Source organism: Taeniopygia guttata, chromosome 5 (genome assembly GCF_048771995.1).
Source record: "Taeniopygia guttata chromosome 5, bTaeGut7.mat, whole genome shotgun sequence".
In the NCBI taxonomy this organism is placed as follows: Eukaryota; Metazoa; Chordata; class Aves; order Passeriformes; family Estrildidae; genus Taeniopygia; species Taeniopygia guttata.
The window spans coordinates 13359245-13376144 of NC_133030.1; the positions used below are offsets into that span (position 1 = coordinate 13359245).

A 16900-nucleotide genomic window follows, 5' to 3' on the forward strand; every position below is an offset into this window, starting at 1 on the left:
GCTGTGACACGTTTCAGCCTGGCTTGAATGTGTGAGCAGAAGAGCCTTAGAGCCTTCTCTACAGACCTGCCCTGGAAGTTTCGGATGCATTGCTGGCTCGGAGTTTACTCCATTTGGTGAGATAAGGTGGCTGCTAACAAAGTCTCCAAGGGAAGAGTTTTGGTCTGTCCCAGGACTGCCATTCTAGTTTAGCATGAGTAGGACTGAATACACCGAGAAATGATTCATCTTGACCACTGCCCCCACTAAATACAACATAACTGAAGTGTTTTATGTAATTGTGTTTATTTTATTTCACATATTACCCATGGAGAACAGCTGATACATTCTCTATATCTTTCACCAGTCTGGAATGCAAGATAAAAAAAGGTATGGAAAAAGAGTTTAACGTCTGACATTCACGATATGAAAAATAGAGGGGATACAATGTTTTAAAATGCCCTTATGCAATATATATATATTTATATATATAAACCGTATAAAAATAAAATATATTTTTCCAAAAAAAAAAAAAAAGACATGGCACAGAACAATCTTAAATACCGATGCATATCTCGTGATCCACACACACCGCACTTATAATTAACAAAAACCACGTACAATTGCACTTTTCCTCTCTGTGACGTTCAAGTATATCGCAGTCCCCGCAGGGACTAATGAGTGTCCGATTCCCTGCCGGGTGCACATAACGCAGAGGGTAGAGCAGATGTGGGCGGCATGTCCTTGCCCACGGCTGACGCGCACCCTCCGACCCTCGGGGGCAGAGGGCGAGGCCGGGGCCCGTCGCCCACCGGCGGGTCCCCCCCTGAGCATCCCCTCCCCGAGGCGGCGGGGCGCGGGAGGGCGGCCAGGGCCGCCCGGCCCCCGGGAGCAGCGGCGGCGCCTTGGCGTCGCGGGCGGCGGCTGCTCCGCGGTGCCCGGCCCGGGGAGGGGCAGAGTCCGTGTGGGGCGGGGGGCGCAGCGTCCGCTGCCCTTCTCAGCCCCCCCGAGGGCGCGCCGGGGTCCCGCCCGGGCAGGCGCTCTCCGCGAATCCTGGCGGATCTCAGCCCGTGCCTCAGTCCATCCGTCGAGGCGGCCTCGGCCGGGTCTTGCGGCGCTTCAGACTCCCAGGACGGCGGCGAGGGGCTGCGCCCGGCGCGTCCGTGGGCGCCGCCCGGAGCTGGGGGAGTGCGCTGGGCTGCGGCGCTCGGGCAGGGAGCGTCGCCGGCGGCCGTAGCCCTGGGGGCTGATCTTGTTTGGGGGGGCGGCATCGTTCCTATCGTTGACGGCCGCCCTGTGGAGCTCGTCGACCAGCCAATGCACCGTGCACGTCCCGAAGCGGCACGCCTTTGTTTGGAAGTGGGGGAATCTGTTAATGCTCTGGCGGTAGCGCTTGACGCGGATGTGAGCATCCTCCCGGTTGCTGCAGGAAGAGAGAGAGAGCGCATGAGAAGAGCGCAGTGGGGGCCCGGAGGAGGGGACCCGGTGGGCGAGGGAAGGGGAGGGCAGGGAGCCCCCAGGCTGGAGACGGGCTCGTCCCGACGGTGCCCAGCAGTCCCGGCTGTGCCCTCCGCGGGAGCGCGGAGCACAGCCTGCTGCCCATGCGAGGAGAGGCCCCGCCGGTTTAGGGCTGTTGCTTTTTCCTATGCATCCAGGGCTCGAGTTACTATTTATATCTGACTTTCGCAGCAAAGGCGCTACTATCTCCCGCCAGCTAAAGAGCGCGGGGAAAGGAAGGCGGGAGGCTGCTTTCAGCGCGATGCGCAGCCCGGGCAGGACCTGCCTCTGGGGCGGGGAGGATCTACAGCGAGAATAACCCCAAACACCCGGAAACGAGGGGACCCCGAAACTTTCCAGTGTGTCGAGCAAGTGCCCGAGCCCAGGAAGGGCTGGAATTTACCTGGAAGGCGAGAGTCGGGAATCCTCCTTCACGTCCTGGGTGCGTATGAGAGGCAGCACGTCGGCGGCTGCCCCCAGCCCTCGGAGCAAGCCCGCAGGCTTCACGTCCCGCTTGGCTCGGCTTAGTGCCCATTTCGTCCATCTGAAAGAGCACAAGGGAAGAGGAGAGCCTGTTATCGCAAGTCTGCAGGGGCGGTAGCCAAACCAAATAGATTCGAGAGGCGAAAAAATCTTTGCCAGCGCCGAGATTTTTTTCCTTTTTTTTTTTTTTTTTTCCCTCCCCCCAAACTTTCCTGAAAGGGCACGAGGCCTTTAAGGAGCTGAGAAATTCCTGCAGGGAATCCAGTGCCTCTGATCGCTGCCGGAGCCAGGCGCGGGGGCTCGGCAGCTCGACGCGCGGCGCGGGGCGCTGGCAGGAGGGCGCGCTCCGATACTCACTTTCTTTTGAACTCTGTCGCTACGTCCACTCTTGCAGCATCCACCCCGAAGAAAGTCACAGAGCCGAGATAGAGCAGGGCTACGTGAAGTAGTTTCATTCTGGCTGGGCTCCTGCTGGAAGGAAGAGGGCAGAACTATAAGCATGCTTGCTAATAAAAGTCAAGTAAGGACTGTCCTTTATTCCTGGTGATTCCAGAGACCTCCTTCCCTCGCAGAGCCCCCAGGCTACCGGGGACTTTGTGTCTGATATGAACCAGAAGCTAATATTTGCTCAGCAACTTATCACAGAGTAAATAACAGAGCCTCCAAAGTTTACGTTTGTCGAGAGTTTAGTTGCAGAGGCGGCTGAAAACCAGCAGGATTTTCCAGAACACCCCCAGCGGCTTGCACTAGGATTTAGCAAACCCACAGGATCAGAGAGAGCTGGCTATCGGACGCATCGTTTCCAAACTCCAGCAAGTGTTTTGATGCCGGGAAGTTTATTCCCTGATAGCTCCTCTTCCCAATTCACACGCAGAGCCAGCTGGTTCTGGATCTTATGTTGTGAACTGCAGCTGATGCCAAGAGCCAGTGCAAGACTCCACAGCATAACTCCAAACTCTTCCAAACAGTCCAAATTTAGCAGAATTTTACTTGCATTCCACCTCCCCTGAATCTTTTGTTGCTGCCAAGGACGGGGGGAAAAAAATAGTTCTTACCTGACAGTGAGGATAATCCACTGAGACAAATGTTTTCGTAGTAGCGATCCGAGCTTGCAGGGTTTCCTGAGGAGCGAGAACTCCTCCTTTGTGTGTATGTGTGTGTGTGTGTGAAGTAATCACTGCCGAGCTCTGCGCTCCACTGCTCGCTTTTATAGAGCAGCGCTGAGAAGTGGGTGGACCTTGGCGTGGCTGGGCGATCTCTCTTTTGGCACCCCCCCACCCCCACATTTCAAGCACTCCTTAAGCATTCTGACCTGGATTGGGGGCAACACGGAGGGGGGAATAAGAGGATTATTGAAAATTATCTTCAACAACCCCCTTGGTATTTTGTTAATTATAACGGCAGCTTTTAGGATTCTGAGTCATGGCACCACTTGCAAAATCCGATGAGCCCCTCAGCCTGTTTTACTGGGGACAGACATTTTAACCGCCGAAATATATTTATGCTGTCTGTAGCATAATTTCTCATTCTAGACATCTTAGCTTCAGGTGGGTGAAAGCAGGGGAGTGGAAACCGGATTCAATTCAATCTAAAATCCATGAAAATCCATCAAATATCAAAGTTCCAAAAATAAACCCATATTTGGACAACGTGAATTTATGATGAGTAACTGGAATGACAGCCTTCTTTACATAAGTAATGAGGTGGCAAATCGGGCATCATTAATATTTATGACTTGGGTGCATTTTTTATCTAACAAAATGAATTTGATTTACTTGATCGATTCAAGTAGATCACGATTCAAATGGTTTTGGCAGATGAAGGTTAGAGGCCAGTTCTGTGCTTTGGAACAGAGCAAGTGGCATTGCTTTGGGGCAAACACAGGGTCACTGAAGCGCCTGGGGTTACGGGCGTTGGGAAGATCCGCCGTGCCTTATGCTATTCCCTATCCGCAAACCTCACGGACGTGAGTGCGGTTACTTCCCGGTCAGAAAGCTGAACCAGTGCAGGATCGGGGTCTCTTACAGCATTCTCCCGGCTGGCCAGCAGCAAAACCTTAGTCTGACCACCTTGTTGTTGGGTTTTTTACAGTCTTTAACGTCTTTGCTCCGTGACGCTTCAGAAATGCAGAGGTCCGGCTTCGCAGGGGGTGCTGGAAGCCGGCAGCGGAGGGACCGTGTCTCCGCTTACTTGTCGCAGTGCAAATTCGGCGGGACCGAGGGAAAGCCCCCGGAGATCTGCGTCCTGGGGCGCCAGGGTCCCCTGGCCAGCGAGAGACTTTCGGCAGGAAGGAATGAGCTGGAGAGATGTTCCACTCGCATCTTGCCCCAAGCAAAGTGTTTCAAAAGTCAGGTGAGTGAGTGAGTGTGTGCTCGTGACTGTGCCTTTCTAGATAACCGCGGTATATAACAACACCCCGGAGAGGTATGTGCAGGGGGATGACGGAAACTTTCCTGTGCACGGCTCACTCGGTCTAAGGCGCTCTCTCCCTCCCTCCCTCCGCTCCCCAGCAGCGTCCAGACACCTGGAGCTTTCTGTCTCCGGCATCTATCTACCTGTGCTGGACAGGCTGGCCCGGTCGCCGGGGCGGGCGAGCATTGCCTGCCGCTGCTCCCCATCCCCGGAGGCATCAGCCGGCCGCGCTTCTGCCCCGAGCCCCCTGCGCGGCTCTCGCGGGGCGAGGCCGGTGCCCCGGCCCGGAGCCGGCCGCCGGGCAAGCCCGGATCCGCTGTCCGCCGCACCTGCCCGGCCGAGCGCGGGGCGGGACGCGGCGGCGGCCCCGGAGCGCCGGCAGCCCGCGGGGCTCGCCCCGTCCCTTCCGCCCGCAGCCCCGCGGAGCCGCAGCCCCGCTGCCCGCGCCTCGGACCGGGCTCCGGAGCACCGACGGGCAGAGCGAGAGGCTTCGTGGGGAAACACAGGCAGGAAGAAATAGGCAAGTAAGTGGTCTAGAACGGGACCGTATCGTGACCAGAGCTGCACGACTGCATCATCCCGGGATGGCTGGATTTCAGAGACCTCATGAGGCAGCTCAAGATCGTGCGGGTTCAAGCATTTCCTTGATTAGCAGAAGTTGAAACAGAATCTTACTTTTTTTTTTTTTTCCCCAAATGAGAAGGCAGGATTTTATGTGATAGGCATTGCTTTGACTCAAATTAAGTCTCCCATTCCAGTAAAAAAAAAAAAAAAAAAAAAAAAATCACACGTTTCCTCAAATGCTGGAAAACCCCTCATTAAAATCCTTGGCTTAAACGGAAAGTGTATTTTGTATACTCTAAGCCAAACAATGCAGAAAAAAATTCCGAGGTTTATTTAGGATTATTAATAACAGTAGTAACACAACTCTCATGTGCCTTCCATACTATCATCTCAGTGATACAAAATTACTTCAAGTAAATTCATGAGGTGGCAAACTCTGACACATAGATGATCAGTTTGTTGCTGATGTGATTTGTGAAAGGGTGCCAGCAGGTAAAGCTTGTTCAAATCTACCACAAAACATCATGTTCTTTGTTCAGATGCTCATTTTGTTCTTTCTATGAACTTGCATTCTCATGCAGTTTGGAAATGAGCAATAGTCACTAAATTGGTACTATGATGTAACAGTGGCCACTTAAAAAAAATTATTCCACAACTAGTTATTTCCTTAAAAAAAAGACAAACAAACAAACAATTCCACAGAATGTCCCACAGCAATATCATTCACAAGCTGTGAGTCTGAGGCAATGCCAAGCAGTTCAGCAAGACCAGCGTGTGATGTGAAGTGCAGGGTCTCCTGGATGCCACCTCATCCGTGGTGGGAAGCTGGCCTGGAGGAGCAGCCAGCCCCTGTTTACTGCTTATCTTGGGTGTACCATTCAACCTCTTAGTGTTCCCATACAGAAGACTTTAGAACAAGTATCTGCTCTGGCAGGGACATGGTGAAGATGAGTTGCTGTTAATAGAGCATTTTATTCAGGCTGAGATTTATTAGAAAAGAAAACATCTAAAATCTGTGGGTAGCAACGGGGAATCATTGTGAGGCAAATATTCTGTGCTGATTATGGAAGAAAACTGTTGTTTGAAGCCAGTGGAAGTGCCTTTGCATGTTTCACTTTGTTTAAACAAATTGTTCTGAATTCATATGCCATGAGTATGAATAGACTGGATTGTATTTCAGGCTGCATGAAATCAGCAGAAAGATAATACTAATAGAAGAATGGCACCCCCTGAAGGATCTAAAACCTCAGTCAAGCTCCACACAGAAAAACCTTACTGTTAGTGCCTGTACTCAGCCAGTTCTCTCAGTCCCAAGAGCACAGCAACAAAGGGGTGATTCCATTTTGGTAGTCCCGTTGGAGGTGCTTTGGTGAGCCTTATGTCTGACAGGCTTGACTATACCAAAGCCTACAAAGTCAGTGGGGGATGTCTATTGGTAGGGGAAAACCTGGTCAGGGTCATGGCTGCCCCCTGTTCTGGCATGGGTTGGGGTGACACTGGATAGAGACTGCAGGCAGAGTGTGAATTCCCTGTTTCCTGAAGGAGGAGTGAACTGTAGAAGGTATTGTGGATGTTCACACCTTGTTGTTGGCAAGTGCACAATGTGAGTGTGGCAACATTGTCCCTTGAGTGCTTTCAGGCTCTTGGAGAGGCTGCAGCCTTGCAATTCTTCTCCTGGGTTAAGTACATGAGTAGGGGCTTGTGGAGACCTGTGCCTTGGTGTCCTCTGTGAGCCCCTGCTTCTCCTGTGAGGAGCCAGGCTACCCTACTGCAAGTGAGGGAATTAAGGTTCGGTGGTCTGGATGAACATTCAGTTTCACTTTCCATTAGAATTTAGGTGAACAACTGCTCCACTTCTTCGTAAGTCCTATAAGAATGTAAGATTGCTCTATACTTAAGGGAAGTTGCCCAGAGAAATTGTGGATGCCACATCCCTCGAAGTGTTTGTGGTGTGGCTGGATGAGTCTGAGCAACCTGGTCTAGTGGAATGTGTCCCTGCCTGTAGCAAGGGGGTGGTTGGAACAGGATAACCTTTAACATCCCTCCTGACCCAAACCATTCTGTGATTCTGTGAAATAAATAAGCTCAACTGAACTTTCTATTTCGTATTTAAGATGTGCCACTTCTTATAAACTTTATAAACCTAGGCTGTCCTGATCTAGATGGCAGAAGGAGCAAGGCTGTAAAGTGAGCACTAGCATTACTGGGAAATCACTAAATAACCATTGTTCTCTTGAACCAGCATTTATTAATGTCCTAGGAAAGATGTGATTTTCTCCTGCTAGAGGTGCTGTGTTAAAAGAGCAGTGAGATTTTACTACTGAGATTTATTATTGCATATTGAACCTTTTTATGAATGCAGATACAATAACTCTAAGGTTCTATTTCAGCTCCAAATTAGGTAATTTCTTAGTGTCTTTAAACTTTGTTTAGTTGTACAAAACATTGTCCTTTGCTTTTGTGAACTGTTGTTGTGTCCTGCAACCAAAATGCCTATGCACAACTTAACAAAGATGTTCCAACCTAACTTCTACCTAGAAGTGACTGACCCCAGAGTGCATCCCTTTCTCAAAAAGTATGGTCAATCTTTTTAATGTATATATGACATATATTTCTTTACTCCTAAACAAGGAAATGTATTAGTATTGGATCTTTACACATGTAATTTTCTTCAAAACAGCTAAATCACGAAGCTGATGACTCCGAGGAGATGTCAACCTCTGCCCTTCGCTAAGAAGGCACAAGCGGGAACACTGCTTGAAGCTTCCTGACCAATTTGCATCTGGCTTATCAGCAAGACACTGCATCACTATGTCCCAGCTAAGAGGTGTAAGAACGGTGTGTTTGAAGCAGAGATGTCTCTGAGACCACTAATGACTTGTCTGCTGGGTCCCACGTTAGGGTGGATCGTCGGGAGCCAGTTTGCTGCACTTGCACACTCAGCCCGGCATCCAGGACTGCTCCTCGCTGGAGTTCAACCCATGTCCTCCGCGCTGGCTCTTCTCTCTGTGCTGTCAAACGGGACCTACGTAGAAGCTTATCAAAGTGGTTTCTGCAGGCTCCGCCAGCGACCCAAGCGCTGTACTGTCCGCTCGTGTAACCTCAGCATCTCCGCGACTGCTGGCAAAGTCCACAGTGCTTTCGAGGGCCACGGTCCTAAAGGTGCCCGCCTTATCTGCACGTTATAAACAGCACCGCGGCAGCTCCCGGCGCGGCCTCGCTGAGCGCCCCGGCGGCCACCGCCCGTGCCCGGGCCAGCACGTCCGAGGTCTCCCGGGTCACGCCGAGGCACCGCTGGCCAGCGCCCTGCCAGGCCCGGTACCCGCCGGGCCGGGCAGCACAGCCCGCTCCAGGCCGGGGGCGCTGCTGTGAGGGGACCCGTGCCGACCCTCGGCACCGCCACAGAGCTGAGCGGGGCCGCGGCACGGCTCCCCCCGCTGCCCCCGGACAAAGCGTGACCGGGACGCTTTCTGGAAGCGCAATCCCCGATTCCCCAGGCAGGGCTGGCGGGGCCGCGGTTCTCTCGCCGCCGGCTTCCATTTCCGCGGAGGCTCGGCGAGGGCGATGCCCGGCGCCGGCAGCTCCCCGCGGGAGCGGCGAGGCGCAGCCCCGCTCAAACACTTGCGTCTCCCCGCGCACGCAGAGCGCTCCGACCCGCCGCGAGCGTCTTTTGTAAGGGGAACGAGCCCCGCACCCGCTGCCCCCAGGCGGCCGCCGCGCAGGGGGAGGTTGCCGGGAGACAAAGCCCCACGCGGGCGGGGCGCGGACCTCCCCCGCCGGGCCCTCCCCGCCCGCGGGGGCTGCGCAGGGAGGCCGCGGCGGCGGCAGCGGCGTCCCGGCACGGCGGTCGGCCCGGGGCAGCGGCACTGCGGGACGGCCGGGCCGGGCCGCCCCAGCCCCCGCCCAGCCCCGGGGTCACGGCGAGCGGTCCGGGCGGCGCGCAGGCGCACGGCGTGCCCGCGCCTCCAACATGGCTGAGGTGGTGCCGTTCCTCCTGCGGCGGGCGCGGAGCGGAGGATGCTGAGCCTGCCCCGAGCCGCCGCCGCAGCCGCTGGGGTGGTGAGGCCGAGGCGCGCCCCGCGCAGCCATGGCCAGGCTGGCCGACTACTTCATCGTGGTGGGCTATGACCACGAGAAGACAGGTAGGTGTGGCTGCGCGCAGCGCTGCCCCGCCGCGCCTGGCCGCTCCCCGCGCTCCTGCCCGGCCCCGGCCCCCGCCCGCCTCCGGCCGGGCCGCGGGAGGAGGAGACTGCGGCGCGCACGGGGCGCGCGTCCGGCCCGGGGAGGAGGGGGCGAGGGCAGCGGGGCGAGCCAAGGGTTAATCCCCCTTGCCCGAGGGGGGAAGCGGAGGGGCTCCGGCACCGACCGGCCGGGGCAGCCCCGCCCGCCGGGAGCGGCTGCGGCTCCTTCCCGAAAGCGCGGGCAGGTTCAAACGGGGCCCGCGGCCGTGCCGGGCCCGGCGGCCGGAGCCGCGGGGCAGCGCCGGGGCTGTCGGTCCCCACCTGCGTCCCGCCGGCCGGGGCGCGGCAGCCGCGCCTCCCGGCAGAACAAAGGCTGCGCTCGGCGAGCGGCGGCTGTGCCCCGTCCCGCTGCGCACCCATCGCCTGTTGAACGGTGCCGCGGCCCCCCGGGGAGCGCCGCACACCGAATGGGGAAGGAATGGGTGCTTTGCCTAAAGCCTCGGGATGCGTTCTGCCTGCTGGGGGGAAAGGGAAGTGGTGTTATCTGCTGGCGTTTTGTGGGCAGAGAGAGAGAGTGGTTTGTGTTACGTAACTCTCCGTTATGGTACCAGCTTTGTTGCTGCAGAGTCCTCAAACCAGTGTTTAAACTGACTGGAAAACGAAGTGATTGTCAACTGGATTGTGTTTGTGCTGCGTATTTCAGAGCGATCCTTTGAATGTATGTTGTTAATAAACAATATTTTAAACAGTCGAATGTTCCCTAATTTATTTGACTATGCATAAACCAAACAACACTCAAGTTTGTTACTCGGAGTAATTCTTTGAAGTAGCAATTGCTACTTCATTTGTTCATTCGAAAAGTGCAGCTAAAAAACTCAGAACATATCTTTTTTTTTTTTTTAAAGAAATACAATTTGTAGAGAAATAATTTTATTTGTGGGTTTAAAGAGGCAATGTCTTGCAAAGTTCTGCTAAGGGTGTCTTGGATTTTACTATTCTGCAGTTATTATTCTATTAATTACATCCTGGTGTCCCTTCCCACCCCATTTGATAATAGGTTTGTCCTAATTGTACTGTCAAAATCAACCCATGTGAAATCAGAAGTATTTTATTTTAAAAATAAAGACCTTTTTTCTCTCTCCTGTTTGGAACATTTTCCCTGACAAAGTAGAGAGAGCCCAAATCAAAACAAGCAACCAGAAAACCCAGATGTGCTTTTAAGAGGACAAAGCAAGTAGGATGCTTACTTCATGGGTATGATCAATCTGACAGAGTATGCGAAGTGAAATTACAGATTGCATTGGAAAGCTTTATGTCTGTAAAATGTCTTCATCTGTGGCATTTAAATATGTATTTAACTTCCTGTACATAAATTGTCTCATGAAGTTTGGTAGAATTGCTTGCATGGGTGAAATTGAGCAGATTCAGAAATAACTTCTGAACCTTAATTTAAAAAGGTCATGCCCAGAAAGTAATTGTTTAGACTTTATTATTTAAATTACTTGTTGCTACTTTAATGCTTTGTAAGAAAAATGCTTGAAGGAACAACATTCTATTGAAGACTAGGCATGCATTGTTTTCCAAATTCCTTTACCCCCACATGCAATCCCATCATACATGGAGTACTGACCTTTATTTTTCTTATAAAACTCTAGTTTTTTGATGCACTTATTATGCTTACTGTTACATGAAAAACAGGGACAAACATTTCTAGGATTATAGACTAGCTACTCTTGAAACTTTTATATTTTTAAGTATGTTTCTTTTTTTTCATCTGCATCTACCTTCTGGCTTGGTTTTAATGTGCTTGATTTGAATGCTGAGTGTAATTACATTTTGCAGTGTTTTCTTTTTTCTTTTTTTTTCCCAGGCATAATCTGTGGAATAGCTTTGTGTAAACAAGCAAACAAAAATGTTGTACCCTTCCCCCCAACCTGTGTGTCAGCAGCATTTGGGTGATAAACATTTGTGGTTTATAGGGAAGGGTGTTTATAGTAGTGACTGCTCTCCCAGGAAAACCCCACTGTGTCTGCTGGCTCTCCTCTCACTGCTTTTATGGATTTATTTACATGTGCTAATATCTTACCCCTGAAAATGTGGTAAAGGTGCTGATTTTCTGGCTTTACTCGAAAAACATTTGCTGTAAATATCTAAAATGCAGTGTTTATACGGATTAAGAGCAGATTGGTAGATTTTTCTTATTTTGGAACAACTTTGTTACTGATGCTACAAGTTTTTATCCAGCGTAGTCTTCAGGGGAAGTGAAGAGTTTTACTGTCCTTGAATAAACCAGAGAGTGTCCTTTGGGAATCAAGCATGTGAAAGTCCATCCTGGTCTGGTCTAGGCCTGTGTAAATGGATGTTACAGCAGCCCTAGTGCTGCCATTCCTATTGTGTTAAGTCTTCTTTTGGATCCAGCTCACTTTAGGATACTAACCCATCCAAAAGACCTTTCCTGCTGGATGTGTTACCTGTGTTGCTGCATTGTCCTTGGATTACTTTCCTGCCCATTTTTCAAACAGTGTTGGCTCATCAGGATGTTAGATGAATGCCAGTATTGGCATGAAGGAGGGTCAGGAACGTGCTGAAAGACAGATCAATACACCCTGAATTTAGATCAGCCTAAATGGTGCTAGAGCCTGGGGCACAAAGGTGTTAGTGAGGTGCCTTAGTCTCCTGCCTGCTCCAAGGAGACCGAGGAGAGTCCGTGGATAATTTGCCTGCCAGGTAGTTCATTCGTGCTTGGCAAGTTACACAGAGGCTCTGCCCGAGCGGGGAAGGAGCTTTGCTGTTGAAAAGTGTCAGTGGAATCGCAGGTACTTAGGGGCTGAGAAGTCTTTGTGTTGTTGAGGATGACCTGACTCACCCAGCTTGTTCTGTGTTTCAGGTACACTGCTCTGTGCTACCACTTAAGTTGCTCGGTCTGTGTCTCTCACCATAAAACTGAGCTGCAGTGGATCATAGGTTTGATGGCTGTTGTGCATTTTTAGAACTCGTTCTGAGCCACTGCTCAGAATGGCAGCAGTAGGAGCTGCTGTCAGAAGTGTGTGTTAAGTGTCCTGACAGAGTTGGAGAAACCAGATTTATAAATCTCCCATCTTTACTAAACTCCTTTTTTTTTTTTTTTCCTAACAGTGAAGGCATGAGGGATTTCAGGGACACTTTTTCAGAGTAAAGCCGTCAACCTTGGTGTATTTTGCCTTCAGCTGAACCTTGGCTGAGGTAGATAACCACATTTCCCCCCAGCATATCAGCACAGTATAAAGCTGTTACATAACTGGCTACAAAAGGCACATAGAGAAGACTCTGAAAGGAGCAAAGGTGCCACCAAATGTAAGCATTCTGGGTTAACAGCTAGGAGAAATCCCAGGAGACCTTACTGGTCATGCATTTTATTTTTTCATGGGTTTTGAAGTGTGTTTGATGTGCTTCACCAAAAAATTCTCATTTAATATGTCTGAATAATGGAATGTGGATGGGATTTAGGAAGAACACAGATGTTTGCAAAGATCACAGAAGGGCATGAGAAAATGCCTTTTTTGGTTTTTTTTGGTTTTGCTGGTATAAGCCCTAATGATAAATTTATCCCTAGAATGTACATCCAGTGATACTTGGAAAAGGAAAAGAGAGAACATTCTGTGTCTTCCTTAGCTCAGCAGCTGAAAGATAAGGATAAAGAAGAGAGGATCCAAAGACTGGATTTGATTAATTATCCCATACACCTGTAGCAGCTTTCCTGTAGGATGCTGTTTTGTACCCAGAAGTTAAAGGAGAAAACCTGTGAGGTGGAGCAAGATATTTTCTGTGAGGTTTGGTTGCTCTGAGAGAACAGAGAAGTGCTTTGCTCCTCATTCTGTGTGCAGTTGCAATGTGTAGGACAGAAGGCTTGCAACAGTATAGCAGTTTAATTTGGCTGTTGTCACAACTGATAAATGCTGGTATAACATGTGTAGGCTCTGTTGTGGTTGTTTCTGTTCTGATTTTTATCAACTCCTCTTCAGGGAAGCCTTTATTGTATAACATAGCTTTGTATCTCAGAGGATTTTGAAACAAGACAAGTGATTGTTGATGGAGTGGGAGAAATTTCTAAATGGAGTTGTCTGATTCTTTTGCTTATTTTCCTGTGAGCAGATTTTGCCTGCGAAGAATATAATATCATGAGGATTTTCTGGTGTATTTGCTGTGTGTTCACAGTTGGGCATTTTGCTGAACTAGGGTGTGTATAAGGAGTGGATGATTGCTTGATGCCATGGCATGCAATCTCTGTAAAACAAAATGTAGAAAAATAAAGGAATAAAGCTGTTACTTCAGTGGCTTTCTTATCTGTGCTGTGGCTTAATTTGATTCAAATGCAATCCAGGGAAATCTCAAAGGGATTAAAAAAGCAACAAAAACTAAATCCTTCTTATTATAGCAGGAGAATTTTGTAGCTGGAATGAAGCATCAGATATAGTGCTGGAAGTGGAGCAGCATTCAGGAGTGTGCCTGGCTGCTGCTAGGAGATGGCTGCAGGTGGCTGTGGCATGGGTAGGGCATGGCAGCCCAAAGGACTTGCAAACAAATTAGTTGATCAATCAGTGAAATAATGTCTTCCTTGTGCTTTCCTTTTCAAATACTACAGATTCCATAATACTGTGCTGAAACAGAATGAGGAAAAAATATTTCCATTGCATATGGTTTTGTTTGTTTTGATTGTGGTGGTGTTTGTTTCTTTTTTCGTTGTTTCTTTGTTTGTTTGGTTTTGGTTTTGTTTTTTTTTTTTTTGTGAGATAAAGCTCTTTTGAAAGTCTGCTTGGAGGACCCCCAGTATTTTTTGGTAGTATGTATTCCTAAAAATATTCAAGCAGTTTCTTCTAGTACATAATGTTGGCTAAATTATTTTGATTTTGGTTTATGAATTTATAATTTTCGACAAATCTTAAAATCAGCAGAGATTATGGTGATGTTCTTTCCCTCACACATTTGTAATGAACATTTTTAAAGAACTTGGATTTCAGACTCTTTACTCACTTAGTCTTGCCATTATAATAACAACAACAACAATAAAATTACTTCTTTTTCAGCCTTTCATTTTAAACTACAGTATTGCTGGAGGCTGATTTCTTTTTTCTCTGTAAGCTGTCTTTACTTGTTCTGAAATATGAGGACACAGATTATGTTCAGGGAAGTAGCATTTCCTATCTTTGTGACTACATTGCAGTCAAGGAACTCTCTCTTCCCTGTTCTGTCCTGGATTAACTTCATGGATTATCTGACAAAAAGACACTTTTCCTGCAGCCTGTTCATGGAAAACAGTTTGTTATGTAAGCCTGAATAATGTATGCTCTGGCTTTCTATAACCACGATCATATTTTTCAGTGGAGGGACAATGAGACTGACATTTAATTTGTCCAATGTCCCAAACATAACAGTCTTGTCTTTTAAGAGTGAGGAATAGAATTATACTGCTGTGGTAGTTCTCTGACATCAGTTTAAAGTATCAGCTACCTCCCCAGTTACTGGTGCTCACAGAGGAGAACCACAGCCACTGTGGAATCATTTGTAAAATGTGCAACAGCAGATTCAGCCTCGAAAACTGTCAGTGAAAGTTGTATCCTGCAAATATGTACTGGTGAGTAGGAGCTTTTCCTCTGGTTCATCTCTCTTACTCCTCATTGCAGTAGCATGAGAATTTCAGGCTCCTTGCTTCTATAGTGAAAAAAATAATTTCTAACAATAGAATTATCAGTATTGATGAGATTAATTTTCTTCTGCTTGGTGTTTTGGGAACTGTGTTCCATTTATATGTGTTTGTTGAAATAAATTACTCCTGTGGTGTCAGTGGTATGTTCTGAAGTCAAGGACAATCCAATTAGTGTTGATTGGGATTTGGCAGCTAAATCCCTGCTCATTGAGCCAAGAACATGCTGGTTATTGCTTATCTGCTAGTGACTAGATAGATCCTGATTTCATGTCTCTAATGTTCACAGTTCTCAGTTTTCAGTCTCCTGCAAAATGAATACTATCAAGAAATGCAATCATTGAACAGAGCTTGAATTCTTTGTTCCCTTTCTGGTAGTGTTATGCTTAAGGTGTCAAAGTAACCACAAAATTTCCATTGAGCTGGATGTGGCTGACAGGCTGTCACTCCTGCAGCCAGAACCAGCACTTGGTGACAGTATTATCTGGAGTTGTGTGTAGCTGTTGTGGAGGAAAACTGAGATAAAGAAAAAAACAAACTCATCATAATTCTGGATACAAATTCAGGATAGTTGCATGCAAAACCCCATTGGACCATGGGAGACCTCAGCGGATAAAAAGAGACAAAGGAATGTTACTGGGCTTACAAAATCAATCATTCAGAAAGAAATTCAAGGGGGAAAAAATCGAAGGTAGGAATAATGTCCTTATCATGTCCTTTTACCATGGTTCATGTGTTGTTTCCTAGGATTTAAAACCCCAGAAAATCTATTATCTGATGCTTGGATTGATCTTCAGCAAGATAGAAAATGTCTTTTTTAAATGTTAGAGTGTCACGTTGGGTCTGCTGGAATAGCAGCTGGAAGGAAGATGAGACATTTTGGCAGAAGATTTCTCAGATACTCGTGGGTGAAAAGGGATGACAACTCTTCTTTCTGGAACCTTGACTTCAGTTGTGGAAGGTTCTGGGTTTTGTTGAGCTCCTTTTGCCAGCTGCTGTAGACAGTGATGGCAGGAGTATGGAGTGGTGTCAGACTCTGGAGTGGGCTGCATGTCACTTCCTGCTGGTTTAGGAACCCTTCATAAGACATTGGCCACTTCTGCTTACTGTATTTGACACATTCTGGTACTTTAGAATGATTTCTGTCTTCTGGGTTTACTCCAAAAGAATCTCTGCCTTATCATCTCTCTCACTTTCTCCTTCCTTCTCTTGCTCTCAGTATCCATTTAACTCTCCTTATCTACTCTGTGGTTTTCTGAGATGAAGTTCTCTTGGCCACTCAGTCTGATTTCTTATGGCTTTCATATTTAAATAAACAAATTCCAATTAATCACACAAGCACCAGTTTTATCCCTTCTATAAATTTTGGGCCTAAAAGTGTGTTTGATAGAATTTTAGTTTAGGTCAAAACAAATCCTTTTCTCCCCAGTCTTATTTCTTGGAAGCAGAAAAAGTATTTGGTGTGAAATTTTATTGAAATAATTGAGCTAGAAACAGATGTCAACCATTGAGACTTTATATGACGCATTTAGTTTGTTAAAGTAAAAAATAATTGAAAATAGTTACAGACAGCACCATTGGTGATGCCTGTAGCTGTTAGTTATTTGTGTATCTAAAAAACATCACACTCTTGTTTCTTAGTTTTTTATAACTGCACTAGTTAAAGCTCAGGAAACCTTTGAGTTTGACTAATGTGTTGTTGAAGTCTTCCACAATTTAAATTTGTGCATTTAACATGTGTATTTTTGTTTTGGATGAAGAAATGCAGTCGCTTGTCCTTTTTTGTGACTATTGTTCTCTGGACTGTAAATCTAATTCCTAAATGGCAGTAAGAATAAGCTGTATATGTGACTAACAAAATACTCTAGACTCAAAAGACAAAATTGTGATCTTCTAATAAATTCAACTGCAATGGAATTTTAATTCTTGAAATATTGTTGAATGGGCATACTGTACTTTTTAAAAAAAATAGGAAAGCGTTGTTTTTTAATTCTGTTACACAGACTGCTTTTCATAAACATGCAAATTGCAATTGCATAAAAATAGAAGAAAGCCACATGCTTTGTTCCTGCAGAGCTGTTTCTTCATAATAAATCTATTTTCC

General features: G+C 48.0%; 2 protein-coding genes across 8 annotated transcripts in view; one reads left to right on the forward strand and one right to left on the reverse strand.

Moving 5' to 3' along the window:
* Positions 1–266: 266 nt before the first annotated feature.
* ADM (adrenomedullin) lies at positions 267–3151 on the reverse strand. 2 transcript variants are annotated; one of them, XM_030273790.4, is made up of 4 exons: positions 3015–3151; positions 2317–2430; positions 1880–2020; positions 267–1402 (listed from the first exon to the last, which is right to left on the reverse strand). In XM_030273790.4, the coding sequence occupies exons 2-4, from the start codon at positions 2412–2414 to the stop codon at positions 1099–1101; spliced, it is 543 nt and encodes a 180-aa protein (XP_030129650.4). In that variant the 5' UTR covers positions 2415–2430; positions 3015–3151; the 3' UTR covers positions 267–1098. The 2 variants fall into 2 exon arrangements, with proteins under 2 accessions (XP_030129650.4, XP_030129652.4); XM_030273792.4 differs by having other exon boundaries at positions 2317–2427; positions 3015–3145.
* Positions 3152–8937: 5786 nt separating this feature from the next.
* SBF2 (SET binding factor 2) overlaps positions 8938–16900 on the forward strand; it is a 230887-nt gene continuing 222924 nt past the window's right edge. For 4 of the 6 annotated variants that reach the window (XM_030273779.4, XM_030273781.4, XM_030273784.4 and 1 more), the window contains exon 1: positions 8938–9077. In XM_030273779.4, the coding sequence (XP_030129639.4) occupies positions 9023–9077 (55 nt within the window). In that variant the 5' untranslated portion in view covers positions 8938–9022. The remainder of the gene's footprint in view (positions 9078–16900) is intronic. The other 2 variants (XM_030273780.4, XM_030273783.4) reach the window with 1 other exon arrangement.